This window comes from Lissotriton vulgaris, chromosome 10 (assembly GCF_964263255.1).
Source record: "Lissotriton vulgaris chromosome 10, aLisVul1.2, whole genome shotgun sequence".
In the NCBI taxonomy this organism is placed as follows: Eukaryota; Metazoa; Chordata; class Amphibia; order Caudata; family Salamandridae; genus Lissotriton; species Lissotriton vulgaris.
The window spans coordinates 1,032,179,736-1,032,194,705 of NC_141698.1; the positions used below are offsets into that span (position 1 = coordinate 1,032,179,736).

Genomic DNA, 14,970 nt, shown 5'->3' on the forward strand with positions numbered 1-14,970 from the left:
AAGTCTCTTTATAAAAAGCACGTCTATTTGGAATAATGCATTTGCAAACATTAAACCCTTTTGTATAAAGCAAGATTTACAGCAGGTATTTCACCTATTCGTATCTGTTATATGCCTTAGCGAGGGTGCAGTGGGCTCTAATGTAAACAGGAAAAAATTACCTTCGAACCCCCCAGATGGATAGTGACAGACAGCCAACCCAGGGACACGGTGGGCCTCGTACCCATAGGCCCCGGTGACAATGCACCAGCCGCACTAATTGACGTGCAGATGACGTCAAGGGCTTTATAGTGTCAGCACGCAGAGACCTATTGGCTAGGATGAGTTTGGGCATGGGAGATGTCTGGAAGCTAGCCCCGAGCTATGATCACGTTTTAGCTGAAATAATTGTAAAGGTGTTCTTTTGTGGTTTGTTTAAAGTGTCTTTTCTTTCAGAGGATGTACTAGGTACGCAATCTCTTCACAGTTCCGCGAGGCTCGCGCGGCCCTCGTTCCCGGTGATGACCTCACGCGCACGCAGACTTCCTTTAGGCCCGCGCTCATTACCGAGCCTCCCTGGGGCAGTCCTGCGCGCATACTTTTGGCCCGAGTCTGATTGCACACCAGGGACACTGCGGGAATGCGAGCTCTTGGCTCTCTTCACGGCTCTCCGAGGAGCTGAAGTGGTGCTTTATGCTCAATTACCATACGGACAAAACAGTCAACAATACCTAACCCTCATCCAGCTGAGACCAGGGTAAGAGGTCTCTGCCTTGTTAAGTGAAGCAGTCGCGAGTGAAACGGTCTCAATTAGTGGTTTCTTGAATCAGTCACTAGCGACGCGAGGAGGCACTGACGCTAAGGAGAACAAGCATTTACAATGCACCCCGCTCATGAGCTGTGTGGGAGCGAGGGCCGACCGCGGAGCTGCAGCAGAAGATTACATGTGAAAGCACGTACGAGGGGGTTGTGCTCGCCGCCATCCAGCTAATCTTGCCCGCAAGAAATGTCAAGGTTCCCGTCGGTGTTGTAGCAAACAAATTCTACATGCAAACAAGGCAGCTCTTACAAATCACCCAGCAAACTAAACTTAACATTTACAACTAAATAGCAAATATATTTTCATTCATATAAGGGGCTTCCGCGTCTCCCACCCTCCTTCCCTTCCGCATGCCATGCAAAAAAAAAAACAAGTCAGGTCCCGGGCCGGCAGCCAATCACAGTGCGGCCCGGGGAATGACGCCACGGGGGTGTCCGGGCCGGCAGCCAATCACAGCGCGGCCCGGGGAATGACGCCACGGGGGTGTCTGGGCCGGCAGCCAATCACAGCGCGGCCCGGGACACACGGCAACAAGGGGCGGGACTTAAAAAAAGAGTCAGAAACGCCCCCCAATCGCATTTTCACGGGGAAAGCGTGATTGACAGCCAATCTCTTCCAATGGCTAGCCTCCATTTATGGAGCTAGCCAATGGAAGACAGAGGTGGGACGAAGCCCCATACTGTAGGATCATAAGATTTCGCCCTGGGCAGAGCACCTGCTTCGCAGGTGCCTCGGCCAGGGCGAAACCTAAAAGTCTAATAAGATAAAGCTTAAATAAACAAAGAAACCCACAGGGGGGGAGAGAAAAATCTTGTGAGGCGCCACCACAGCAGACAACCTGGCAACTACAATGAAACAGAGGGAAAAACTAAAAATGGCCGGAAAAAAACTAAACAATTCAAAATCAGGTTGATGTGGTTTTAGAGAGATCTCCAAATCAAATGCAGAACAGGACACTTGTAACTACGTTACACTAGATTCCTTAGATAACCCTCATAAACGCTAAGTTCGTTTTTGTCGCGGTTTATATAGTTTTTCCGCCCCACATAAGCGTTGTGGCATTTATCATTGGGTCATCTAGCGTGCTATATGCCAACCTCAAGCCTGAGGCGACCTCTGGTGTGGCGTAGTAGTGTCCAGAGATGTGCACAGATACCCCCACAGTGAAGGTTTAAATATAAAAACAAAGCTACATCCAAAGAAACTCCTTATATGCATAAATGAATGCTTTATCTTCTAAAATGGAAGTAATATAAAATATGCCAAGATATACCCCCAATAAGAAAAAATGTTTTATATCTGATTTATATTACTGGTGAATCGAACATTGATAAATAAGTGGGTAACTATTTAAGACCACTGAGTACTGCACAAAAGGTGTGAGTAGTAATTTTATTGTGTTGCGTTTTGTCCTGACGAATGCTCCATAGACCCGCTGGGCAAAAAGGAGCAGAAACATGTTGACTCTGTGAGTAAAGTGATATGCAAAGATCCAGTAACTTGATCTAAGAACATACCCATCTATTTTTAATAACAAACCGCACCCTATTATAATTAAAGGAGTTTCTTTGGATGTAGGTTTGTTTTTTATATCTAAACCTTCAATGTGGAGGTATCTGTGCACATCTCTGGACACTACTACGCCACACCAGAGGTCGCCTCAGGCTTGAGGCTGGCATATAGCACGCTAGATGACCCAATGATAAATGCCAAAACGCTTATGTGAGGCGGAAAAACGATATAAACCGCGACAAAACTAACATAGCGTTTATGAGGGTTATCTAAGCAACCTAGTGTAACGTAGGTACAAGTGTCCTGTTCTGCATTTGATTTGGATATCTGACCAGGGGAACTGACTGGACACTAATTCCTCCTCCCTATTCTGAACAAAAGTTCTAGAGAGATCCGCATCAGCAAACGTTTCAATGATGGTACAGTGGACAATTGTCTGAAATCTACCTCTCCCCTGCCTCTCTCTCCCAGCCTCGTACCCGATCTTGGTTGTGTTGCCTGTTACATATAACACTCACCATTCCTTCTCCATGACACTTATGTTATCCTAATGGTTCTGATTCTCTTATATCTACCTCTCCTATCCAAGCACTGCCTTTCACCTTTCATCTTTCTCTCCGGCATTAACTTTATTCACTGATTCTGCCCCCTTCAGGTCCACCTCTCCCCTCCATGCTCAACTCTTCATGTTTTATCTCTCTCACCTCTTATCTACATTCGCTGTTTCTGCCCCTGTAGCTTCTGCTTCCCCATACATGCGCTGCTATTCACCACTCTACTCCCCGGCCTCTTACCTTGCTACACCTCTTGTGCCAGGATGCAATACCTGCCCCTGCAGCACAGATGGGCCCACAACACTTCAGAGGGCCCCCAACCCATCAGGGGGCTCCCATTCAGCCCAGGGCCAATGAATATCTGTGAGATGTGGGAGACTCAGGGGCCCATTATCACATTCTGCACAGAGGGACTCCATCATGTTGTGCTACACCACTGCTCTTATGTAACTTACAACATTCTCCCCTCTTCTACCCTCTCACTCTCACCAAACCGGTTACATTTCTTTTTTTGCATGCTATTCCTTTTGCCTAACCAACATTCTTCCCTTCTCTCATTGATTCTGCCATTACATACACATCACTCCTTCCCCATCTCCCTTTCCCTAAGCCTTTTGTTCTATATAGCTGTTTTGCCCCTTATGTTTAGCTCTCTGCTGTACTCTGTCATCTCCCCAAAGCTCGTACTTTCTTTTGTTTGTCTAACCCTTTTTAGATGTGCCTCTCCCTCAATACTTCTATTAAAACCTAAAAAGAACACCAGACCTCCTTAGACGTACCCAGGAACACAGGAATCAAGATTTCAGGAGTGATCGAACATGATGCTGGGGAGTAGCGCTACCTTTTCAGATGTGCAAAACAAGGAATGGTGTGTGGTTTGATGGGTTAAATAGCTTGGGTGTATCTTAGACGGTTCTTTGCACTCACCTCAGGGTGGTAAGGATAGATGTAGGGTCACCCCTCCTTCCTTCCTACCAACTCAATGTTGTCATCTCTACTATTCTTTTACAGACCCAATTGTTCAATATTCCTTTGTTTCATGTAAATGACATGAAAATAAAAAACAGTAAGCGATTATACTCAACTGTAGTTACTATTTATGTTTGACTCTGTTCTTGTTACTTTTGGATGCACATGCTTGTTTGTAAAATAAAACAACAAAACAAAATTGTATAAAAAAAATAATAATAATAACCACCTCTCTGTTTTCTGCTCTTGTCCCTTTCCCTCCTTTGGAAGTGAGCAGAGCCCATTGTTGTGTGAGGTCACTCTGCTTTTGTGTTGTGAGCCTGCAGGATGCTCTGCGTTCCATTCATGCAGGGGCAGGGCTCACTTCACTGTGTGTGTATCATAGCATAATAACAAGCAGAAGGGAAGGAAAAATGCAAAAAGGAACCACAAAAGCACTTAAATGTAAAAAAGACAATTTTTCATTTAATCAATATTCATATTAAAACCAAATATACATCAATGACAATATTACATAAAATTCAACAATTAGCATAAATAAACAAATTATACAGTATTAACAAAAATTTGTCATATATTAAAAAAGGTCCATAAAGTGGCAATCAATGCTTCACACCTCACACCAGTTCAAGTGTCTGCCTAACGCTGTTATCATGCAGATGCAGCGATTAGGCCAAGAGAAAGAGATGCAGGGAAAGCTAATGACGGCCACAAACCCTGCCCTGCCCAGTCTGCCGCACCTCAAAGGGATGCAGTGTCATGTTGCCGGTTCAGCCCATGGCAGCCGGGCCCAGGAGAGCCCCTCCCCCGCCCTTCGCCTTGCTTCTTTCACAGTTCTCCAAGTCTGCGAGCCCCAAATGGAGGGAGCTGCCACCTGGAACAATGGGACCATTTCAAAAGCATGATGGACTCGTGGGGGGCCCCATCCTAGTAAAAGTCGCCGGGCCCTGGGCAGCTGCCCCCACTGCCCATCCCTAGGGCCCACACCGGACGCACCGTCGATCCAGGGGGGGCAAGCCCATGTGTCCACTGGCCCCACCTCTCCTTCGCCATACTTTTTGGGTTCTAGCCCCTGAGATAAGGACCTTAATGAGTGCGCCCAATGGCAGACAACATTTATTTCTATCTGGACAAAAAGATACTGCTGTATGGTTCTGACCTCCCACACGCAGTCTGAATCTAGACTTTGTACTAAGGACATATGGATGCAGAGCTCTAACGTGCTTGGAAAGTGCAGGGTTTATGGATAGAAATGCTTTATTGGCTAGAGTGGGGACCGAACCCAAATTCCTACATCTGAAGCTGTTTATGAAATGTTCCCTTCATATGTTGTGTAGGAGGGTGGCCTGCACTTTCTTTAGACATGTGCCTGGTATCTTAAAAGTGCATCAGGGTAAATGTTGGATTTTTTCAGAAACAGGTGTATGTGCCCAGCTTTTAGGAAGTTAGTGAAGGTGCCTGTTACAAAAGAGTATGTCAGTAAGTGTACCTAACATGAGAATGATTTGAGGAGGGCGCAAGCGGTTGGATGGAGTGGCACCTGGCAATGTAGTTTCAGTCTGAGTGTCAAGGGGAAAGACAATCAGGCACATGCATCAAAGCTATTTGCGATAGCAAACGGTGCAAATCGGAAAAATTGGTAGTTTTAAATTAAGCTTTTGCGATGCATGAAACAACTTGCCACGCGCACTTAAAAAAATTCCAAATATTTGCAAGTTTTCAAATTGCGATTGTCTTTAAGGAATCACAATTTGCGATTCCTTAAATGCAATGCAAGAACCACTTAAGAATAGCTATTTTCCTAATAGGGGTCGCAAATTTCCATGAAATTGAACTTCATGGTAATTTGCAAAAGCTTTGAAAAATGCCCTTTTGTGCAAGTTTCATGTTGCGTACACACATGCCCTTAGGGCATGTGTGTGCCCAACATATGTGCGCAGATCAATTTCAGGGGTGCAACAGGGTGTCCTTTTGACACCCTTGCACCCAGAAATTGCATGCGCAATTTGCGAGGACCTATTGGTACACACAAATTGCGCATGCAATTTCCCATTCCTTGCTATGGGCCTGTAGGCTCATAGGAATGAATGGAAAGCCATTCCTTATTTGCGAGTCGATGTTGATGTCGAGCTTGGATTTGGCTATGTTAATGTTGTAAAGTCTTGAGGGTAGGAGATATGTCTTGCTCCAGTGTTTTTCAAGTTTCCAGATGGATGTTTTTGTTTCCAATCAGCACTTGGTTATACAGAGAAGAAGAGGGTTTGGAGGTCTTGGGTTTAGACTGGTTCATGTAGGCTTCCCATGGGGTAGAGAAATGTATTTAGCAGGTTATTTTTCTGGCTGTGGAAAGTTTCTGGGAGTGCCATAAAAGAATATTGTAGCACGACAAAGGTGTTTTACATACGTTTTCTGACGGACGTGTTGTAGCATTGTACTGATTGGGAAAGCGTGATGGGCAGTCTAGTCTGCAAGTGTAAGTAAGGTTGCTGCAGAGAAGATCATTGCAGAGCATTGGTGTGCCTACAGAAAAATGATGATGAAATTAACGAATGCTTATTTCATAACATTAGTGATGCCTTGCAGGTGGATGTCCCTGAGGTACCGGTGATGTGTGTGGGCGTTGCTATTGGGAGAGAAATAAAATGGTCATTTTGTTTTGGAAGATTTTTGTTTGGTATAGTTACCCCCAAAAGCTCAGTGGGAGATTCACATGAAGCACCAATCACATTGTTGAAAACAATACAGACTATTACCAACTGAAAACGAGTGCGGAGCCACATTCCATTTGGTATTTGTTGTTTGGCCAAATGGCCATATTTTTTTTAATTATTTATTTATATGTTTCAAAGTAAAACCATTACAGAAATGACAGTGTCTCCATACATAAAACAATCAATAATGTGGAATCAATTAGGTGCTGCATAAGAACAAGTCAATCATACTGCAATTCATGCATGGCATATGTTGTAAGAGCGAAGACTAGAAGTAGACCATTTCAGCAGTGGCAGCGCCATAGACTCACTAAAATGCAACATATGAGTTCGGGAAGTTGGGTTGGTGAGTCGGGGGATTGCATTAACAGAAAACCCTACAGTGGACCCCCGGTGATTCTGGGCCTGCTAGTTAGAGGTAGCATGGAGTAGTATATTTCCAATTGCTCCTGACAATGTGCCTTATCTAACAACCAATCCCTGATGGTGGTTGCTGGTTCCCAGGCCCACACGCAGGACACCCCGTATTTAGCAAGAAGCAATGCTAAGACAAGAAACCTTTTGTTATCGCCTGGTATCTCCGTTGGGAGACATAGACGCGACAGCCCTGGTGATGGGTGTAGATACACGTGTAAAATATCAGAGAATGTGGAGAAGACAGCAATTCAGTATGCCAAAATAGGGGGGCAAAGCCAGGCTAAGTGCATGAAATCGCCCTCGTGGACTGAAATATATTTGCTGAAGAAAACGAAAAAGTACAAGGCAAAGCTTGCCTTTGGTGGGAAAGGGATTGCGTCAGACCACAGGAACCCACCCACTCCTTGCAGAGATTTACACACAGCTGCCTCCCATCCAACCCTGGCATGCAGCGAACGCAGTGGCATCTCAGGTTGCACAGAAGATGAGTAAGAGTTGCTGCACTCCGAGGTTGAACTGCGCCAACATTCAGAATGAATGATACTGTGTATTGTAATTTGGGAAGCTAAGAGATTGTATTATATGAATGCTTGGGAAGGTGCTTGGTATTTGTCCAAATCAGTGAACCCTTGATTGTCGCAACCAATGCTCTGTAAATTGCTGGTTTTATTGTTGGGAAGTCATAAATTGTGAGCTGGATGTTTTTGTCCCTGGTCAATGCCGCCTGCTGGAGTGTGTAGACTAGAGTGAAAATAAAGAGGGGAAAGGCGAAAGCTGGTCTGAGGTGACATTCACATTTGGAGCAATTAAGTTGCTTTTTGTGAGCTTTTAAGCCTTTTAATTGCTAATTGGTGATCTGACAGTCAAAGTTATTATTTACAGCTGCCAAGTCTTCAGATTGCTTACGTGTGACAGTTTGAGTTTTGGTGTACTAATGTCCACTTGTATAAGTGGCTCACTACAGAAACTGTTGAATGTTTTTAATGCAGTTAGATATGGGTCAGTTCTGATATGCTTAAATATTTTAACAGCACACGTTCACAATTGCTATCTAAACTTTCTTCCATTCTCAAATTTGCTTTCAAATGTACTATTTGCCACTGTTTTCTTCAAACTTTTCTCTGGGGAAGAACCCCCAAACACCCTTTCTGTTGGTTGGGCTTCTGTGCTTCGCACGCTAGCGACATAACACTTATACCCAGCTTTTACGCCCTACCACTTTCAAATGTCACCAGCCGCCACTGCACAGAAGCATAATGATGAGATAGAAGGTGCAGTGAGGAGGAGTGTAAGTGCCTTACTTTCAGACGGTGCCGCTGGGAACTCAGGATAATAATCCTCGAGTCTCGGCCGGATACAAGAGAAAGTGAACAGATCGAGCAAGTCTAGTAGAGTTAGGTTTTCCAAGCAGAGTTTAGGTTGCCCCCCCCCCCCCCCCGGCCCAGGCATAGCACACCATACGGGTGCTTAGGGTACGAAAAAAACGACGAGGTGGAAGAATAAGTACATTCATAAAAAGATAGAGCAGCCGCAGAAGATTTGACATCAATGAAAGAGGCAATTTATTCCATCCATGTCTCTGATCTTCAAACGCCAATATCACTACTCCATAATTCTCAAGCACGACTTCCGGCTTGCTGGCACTACTTTGAATCCTCAGGTATTTCAGGGAGTCAGTCACCCAGCGCAATGGCATCGAGAGCGGGCGAATCATAGTAGCCGGAGTAAGGGGGAAGATAGAAGACTTTTGGTCCTATTAATTGCTATACCAGACACCTCCCGGTACAGTGAAAATATGTATATAACCGAGTCCAGATTCACTCCTGGGATATTCAAAAAGAGGGTAAATGTGTCCACATCAAATGATTTCACAATATTACATTACGAGAAAGCCAGGCCCCTATAGCCATGAAGTTGACGAATGGGCGTGGCCAGCGGCTCAGTCACCAGAGCATAAAGCAAGGGTGACAGAGAACAACCCTGATGAGGGCCTTTGCCAACAGGGATGAGGTCCAACAGCAAGACATTGATTGGCCATGGGTAAAAAGGGCCACTGAAGGAGAGTCAAAAGCTTTAGTGGCATCAAGGAAGACAGACACTTCTTCTCCGTCGGGCCTCAGCTGGTGCAGAGTCCGAAAAGCATCCTGAGGTTATGAGAAGTGGAGCGCTTAAGGATGAACCCAGCCTGGTCAGACAGCACAAGGCCAGCGGGCAACAAGATCAGCCTGTTGGCCAACATTTCAGCAAGTGTTTGCGTGTCAGTATTGATTAATGAGAGGGGGCTGTAGTAATCCGATTGATCCTGAGGTTTGTGTGGTTTTAGAAGCGTTATTAGAATGCTTTCTCGTAAGTAAGGAGGCAAAGCGCTAATTCATAACATCTCAAGCTCCTCCAGCTAAGAGGGGGCCAAGGTACACGCAGACCACTGTAAAATAAGTCCTCCCATCCAAACACCAGTAAGGAGAAAGAAATGCACTGCAGCGGGATCAGGTCTGGCAGATGACATAGGGCCCGATTCACAGAACTAACTTAAGACAAAATCCTAAACATACTACTTTTGGTACTCACGGAAGTTAAGATTTTGTCTTACTATTGTCTTAAGAAAGACTTAAGACAGACAAGTTAGGATTTTGTCTTAAGTCTGTCTTAAGACAAACTTAAGACAAAATCCTAACTTCTGTGAATACCAAAAGTAGTAAGTTTAGGATTTTGTCTTAAGTTAGTTCTGTGAATCAGGACCATTGTGTGCAGCTAAGTGAGGCCCAGGCTCCACAGTTTAGGAAATCCCACAATGTTGAGTATTGGATTTGCGAGGGACACTCACCTCACCTTCAGGTTTAGTTATTCATGTAGGGGACGGTCATAGCTGGGTCTCTCAATCGCAAAGCAGAGTTGGTAAGATGCCAGAAAGGGGCAGCCGAGGGGAGGCCATTCAGAAGTTCTGCATGGCAAAGACCAGGGCTCCTGCTCCCAGCGCCAGCAGAGGCCGCACTACTGGTGCCAAACAGGAGTGTCTCAAAGGTTGCGCACACACAGGGGGTGTCACTTCCAAAACATGCGAGTACACGCCACGGCTGCATACCAGCGCCAATAAGTACCCAGAGGCCTGGACCAGCCAGCCAGATGGAGTGTAGGCCAGGGCTACCTGAAATGCCACTAAGCGCCCCATGCCAAACAGCTGGCCGTGCTGCCACACAGGTCACAGACCAAGCAGGTCGCCAGACCACTGGCTGCCGCGTGATCCCCCCAGGTCGCAGGCAGAGAGGGGTGTTGTTGTAGTTGAGTAGGTGTTTTGGCAGGAGCCAGTTTTATTTAGGTGGTGCTTGAGTTTGCTCATGTGTCTATATGAACAAAAAGGTGGGAGATCACAGTGAATTAATTACATGGGCAATGAGAAGAATCCAGGACTTTGCTCCTTTCATATCATACCAGAGCCAAGCATAGGATGAAATGGTCAATCTCCCCCTGATATGGCCCAGAATTGTACCCCTAGTGCCTCATTGCTAGGTCAGAGACAGCCATGGAATCCAACTGACTTAGGAGGTACAATGGGCAGCAAGAACAATCATGATGGGTCAGTAAGCAAACAAAATGGTGGCAAATCCTCCCAATCTGCTAACTGACAAATACATAGGGACAGATTTACAAGCCCCTTGAGACACTTTTCCGTCATTTTTAACATGTTAAAAATGACGCCAAAGTGGCCCAAGGGTTTTGGAAATCTGCCCCATAGTACCTGAAAAGGACCAAGAGTACCAGTGACTGTTTTTAATGAAAATGTTTAAAATACAAGTTTTGTTTTTTGATTAATTAATGTTGGTTTTGTTTTTGTTTCTTCTAGCGTTTTCTAAACACTTTGCCGATGTGGTTTTCCTCATTGATTCTTCTGTGAACATGGGTGCAATAACTTTTCAGCAGATGAAGGAGTTTCTCTCCAGCATTGTCGAAAAATTAGATGTAGGGATCAAAAAATATCAGATTGGCCTGGCTCAATACAGCGGGGAACCCCAAACCGAGTTTCTTCTGAATACCTACCCATCCAGGGAAGAGGTGCTAGACCATATTCGGAGGAGATTGTCCTTCAAAGGAGGTCCCCTACAGACTGGGAATGCACTGCGTTATACACGTTCCACCTTTTTTACTGAAGAAGGGGGAAGTCGAATTAACCAAGGTGTTCCGCAGTACGCTGTGCTCCTCACTGCCGGGAAGTCGAAGGATGATGTTCTAAGCTCTGCCAAAGAATTGAGATCTTCGGGAGTCACGGTTGTATCTGTTGGTGTCAAGGAGTCTGATCTGGAACAACTGGCAAGCATAGCTACCCCGCCACTTGCCTTCCAGCTAAACGATATGCAGCAACTCAGTGAACTACCCCAAGAAATTCTGGACATCCTACAATCCCAAATTGAGCAGAAGTTTGACGTTATCGCAAGGGCATTGACGCCGGCTATAAGGTCCCCAGCAGGTGAGTAAATGACTGAGTGGGTAAGAGGCAAACATAAGTCTTGCATGAACTAAATTGGTAATTGTTTCTAAAAAATAATCCATTGCTCTATTATTATTGCTATAGAAATCTTTATGCTTGTGCAACTAAAAACATATAAATTGTTCCTTATTTTCCAAAGTAATAGTAAAAACCACTTTAGGTGCTATTAGCATGTATCTTAGACAATATGTTAAAAAATGCCCGTTCTCCTTCTGTCACTTAAGACTAATTTCAAGTGCTCACCACATCAGTGGCGTAGAAACAGCAAAGTGGGAGGCAGTCCGCCCAGGCAGCACAAGTTTTGGGGTGGTGGTTTCACCTCCCGCTCTTACCTGCATCCGTCGCAGGGCGGTGACTTCTGGAATCAGCAACACCCCTCGTTGTGTCATTCGCCCGCCACGGGCGGCAAACGCAAGAGCCGCCATAGCAGCATAAGGCCTAGCTACGCCACTGCACCACATCTGCCTAAAATCCTACTAAATACATCTGGGGCTGTATTATACAAATTGCCCAGGGGATGCATGTACTTGATCACCTGCTTTTGATACCAACAGGACATTTTGGAATTACAGAAAGGGCTGCAGACACTTTGGGTGCTAAATATGCTTCAGCACAATTTCAAGGGGCTATTTCCTAATTTGCATAGGTGTAGCCACCATGTATATTTAGTGATCTGTTGCCCTCGTGCTCTATGACAGACCCATCTGCAGAGGCAAAGAGGACATCCGCAAGCAAACTGACTTATGCCACATACAGGTAGAACACTGTTAGTGGGCCTACCAATGGCGCCCACTGGGTGATAACAAATCCCAGCTTACCCTTTAAAAGTGAGGCTAGGTCGACACCTGCACACTGAAATGTGGATCCGCAATTTCAAACAGCCAATCATGCATGCAAGATAAACAGCACATTTGCTGTGAATAAAGGCTGCAATGTCCCAAGCCAGGGGCGTAACACAAGCTCCTGCAGCCCCTGCAGTGCGGGGGGGCCCCAAGCTCCAAGGGGCCTCATTGGCACATCACTCTGGCCAGAGAGCTCCTAATTGAGCCTGGAGGGGCCCCTCTTCGCACCATGCAGGGTGTCCCCCTCAATTTTCGTTACACCAGTGTCCCAGTCTGCACTCACAAAACACTCTTAAGGGTGTGCGGTGGCACAGAGTGGGTTGTGTTACTTATTTCATCAAACTTTAGTTCCTCTGTTTGCTTTGTGACCACTCCAGGGTTGATCAGCCTGGATTTCTAGATGCTCTCTCAGAATCTGAGATTGCCCAACAACCATTGCTGTCAATGGCAGACTTCACACTGCAGCAGTTAGTTGTAGGCCAATGGCTTCAATTGGTCTAGAGCTCATAGGGCAAAGGACCTCCCTCCAGATAGTCCACTTAACTGTTTAAAACTCAATGTCAGTTTTCTCACCACTGCTACATCTATGTTTAGTAAGTGAAAAGCTGACATAGAAAAAGTAAAATATTTTTTTTAAAAAGAAGTGTTGACCAACTTTGCAACAGAGCAGGAATTCATCTGTGCTCCAGATCACATGGCCAAGGAAAAACCATCTCTAATTAAGCTTTTCGACATTGTAGAGATACAAGAAAAAGATTCAAAGTAACTGAAAGGGATCATTATCTTTCTCAGCATCATTCTTTACAGAGAGTGCAATCACAAGTAGCTCTAAATAAAGGGTTCCAAGAGCGTTCGACTAGATGACGACAGATAACGCAGAGCAAATACAGTCTAAGCCTGGGAAGACGGGTCAGGCAAAGTTATATGCAAAAAGTGAGTCCTACTCTGGCCACCAAAATGGGAAACATCCTTCACAACGCGGGCATTGCATCGCAATGCCTTTACATCGCAGGCATTACAACGCAAGTCGTTACAATGACTTTCACTGGATGGCGCTCTAACCTAACGAATAGTATGATTTACTATTCCAACACCTTCCCTACTGTATGTAGACTCGAGTTGGAATAGTAAATCATACTATTCCTAAGTTCGGCGCCCTCCAGCGCAAGTCATTGTAACGACTTGCGTTGTAACAAACGCGATGTAAAGTACCGCATTGTAAATGTATGCGTAGTAACGTCATACTTTCCACCAAAATAGCTGCCTCGAAGTACATTCTGAGAACCCATAGATGTAGATCCAAAACTGGTACCTAAGCCCTTAAAATGATGTGATCATTTCTGTCACCACCATAAATGTTGTCAACACCATGACAGTTGTCATAACATAACATATGGCCTATTTGGTCCAAGAAATACAATCCTAAATCCAAACCTGCTATTTTAGAGCTCGAAATTCCATTAGCATTTTAAGCTCTTTGTGATTTTATTCCACTGTACACAGTTTTAAGAGTGGCTGATGCATGCAGATATACCTATAGTAAATATTTACATACTATATAGATATGTGTACATTCATGGAAGGAATTAAGGTTCCAGAAAGCCCCAAAGAGATAAACAAGTTAGAGAAGACATGGAGTACTTTAAAGTGTATAGTGGATTTAAGAAAATCTTATAAAGTAATCAATTGTTCTGTGCCCTACAAGCAAAAACCAAAACCATAAGTGGACTTTATTTGACATGCTGGCTCATCCAGGATAGATATAGACTTAGGACCTGATTACAAGTGGTTCGGATAATTCTGATGCCTATGCAAACTCCTTTTTGAGTTGTTCAGACTTTATAACATTCGGTAATTATCTGATGCAATATCGTCCCCCACCCCCTCCATTAATATTTGGCAGTGGTTGGCCAGGAAGGGGGGACAAGAGTTGGTAATTACTGGGACATGCAGAACTTGGTGTACATAGTTAAAAAAATATATGTTCTTCCCCGTTACTAAGGAAGACTCAGAATATAGGTATCAAAACAATTAAGGGCATATTTACAATAACTGGCGCATCCCTGCAAATCAGCAGGGATGCGCCAGTTATTGTGCTCCACAGCTCCGCCATCATGGATGCGCTGCATTTACAATGCGGCGCACCATGGGGCAAAAACGGCACATATGCGTATCGCATCTGTGCCGTAAAAGTGACCCATTGCTGGAGTTGCGTTGCAAGCGCGACGCAGCTCCAGCAATGCTCTGGGGGCCCTATCTAGTTAATGCTGCGTCAATCCTTACGCCTGCTTTTGGCAGGCGCAGGGTTTTGACGCAGCATGGGACTAAAAGTGACTGAGTGAAATCTTGTAAATTTCACTCAGCCACTTTTAGGAGGCGTTCGTGCACCGGAACGCCCCTCCCTGCACAGCAACGCCTACATGTGGCGCAGGGCTTTACAACGTGACGCATCTACCAGATGCGTCACGTTGCAAGTACCCCCGCACCATGGAGCAGGATTTGCGCCGCCGCTTCGTCACAAAAGTGACGCAACAACGGCGTAAATGAGGCTCAAGGGGCTTGTAAATCTGCCCCTTTGATTCCAAACCCCAGGGTGTTATATTTGAACAGGTGAAATAAACACTGCATGACCTTCTGTGGTACTCGTAACCAGGCATATGCACGGTAGATCTAAAGTAATCAA

The 14,970-nt window shown here is 45.1% G+C and overlaps 1 protein-coding gene across 1 annotated transcript in view; it reads left to right on the plus strand.

Annotated features, from left to right (window-relative positions):
* The window catches only part of LOC147689264 (collagen alpha-4(VI) chain-like), a 495,718-nt gene that overhangs the window by 270,937 nt on the left and 209,811 nt on the right, over positions 1 to 14,970 (plus strand). The window contains exon 6 of the mRNA XM_086942070.1: positions 10,804 to 11,424. Within this exon, the coding sequence (XP_086798196.1) occupies positions 10,804 to 11,424 (621 nt within the window). The remainder of the gene's footprint in view (positions 1 to 10,803; positions 11,425 to 14,970) is intronic.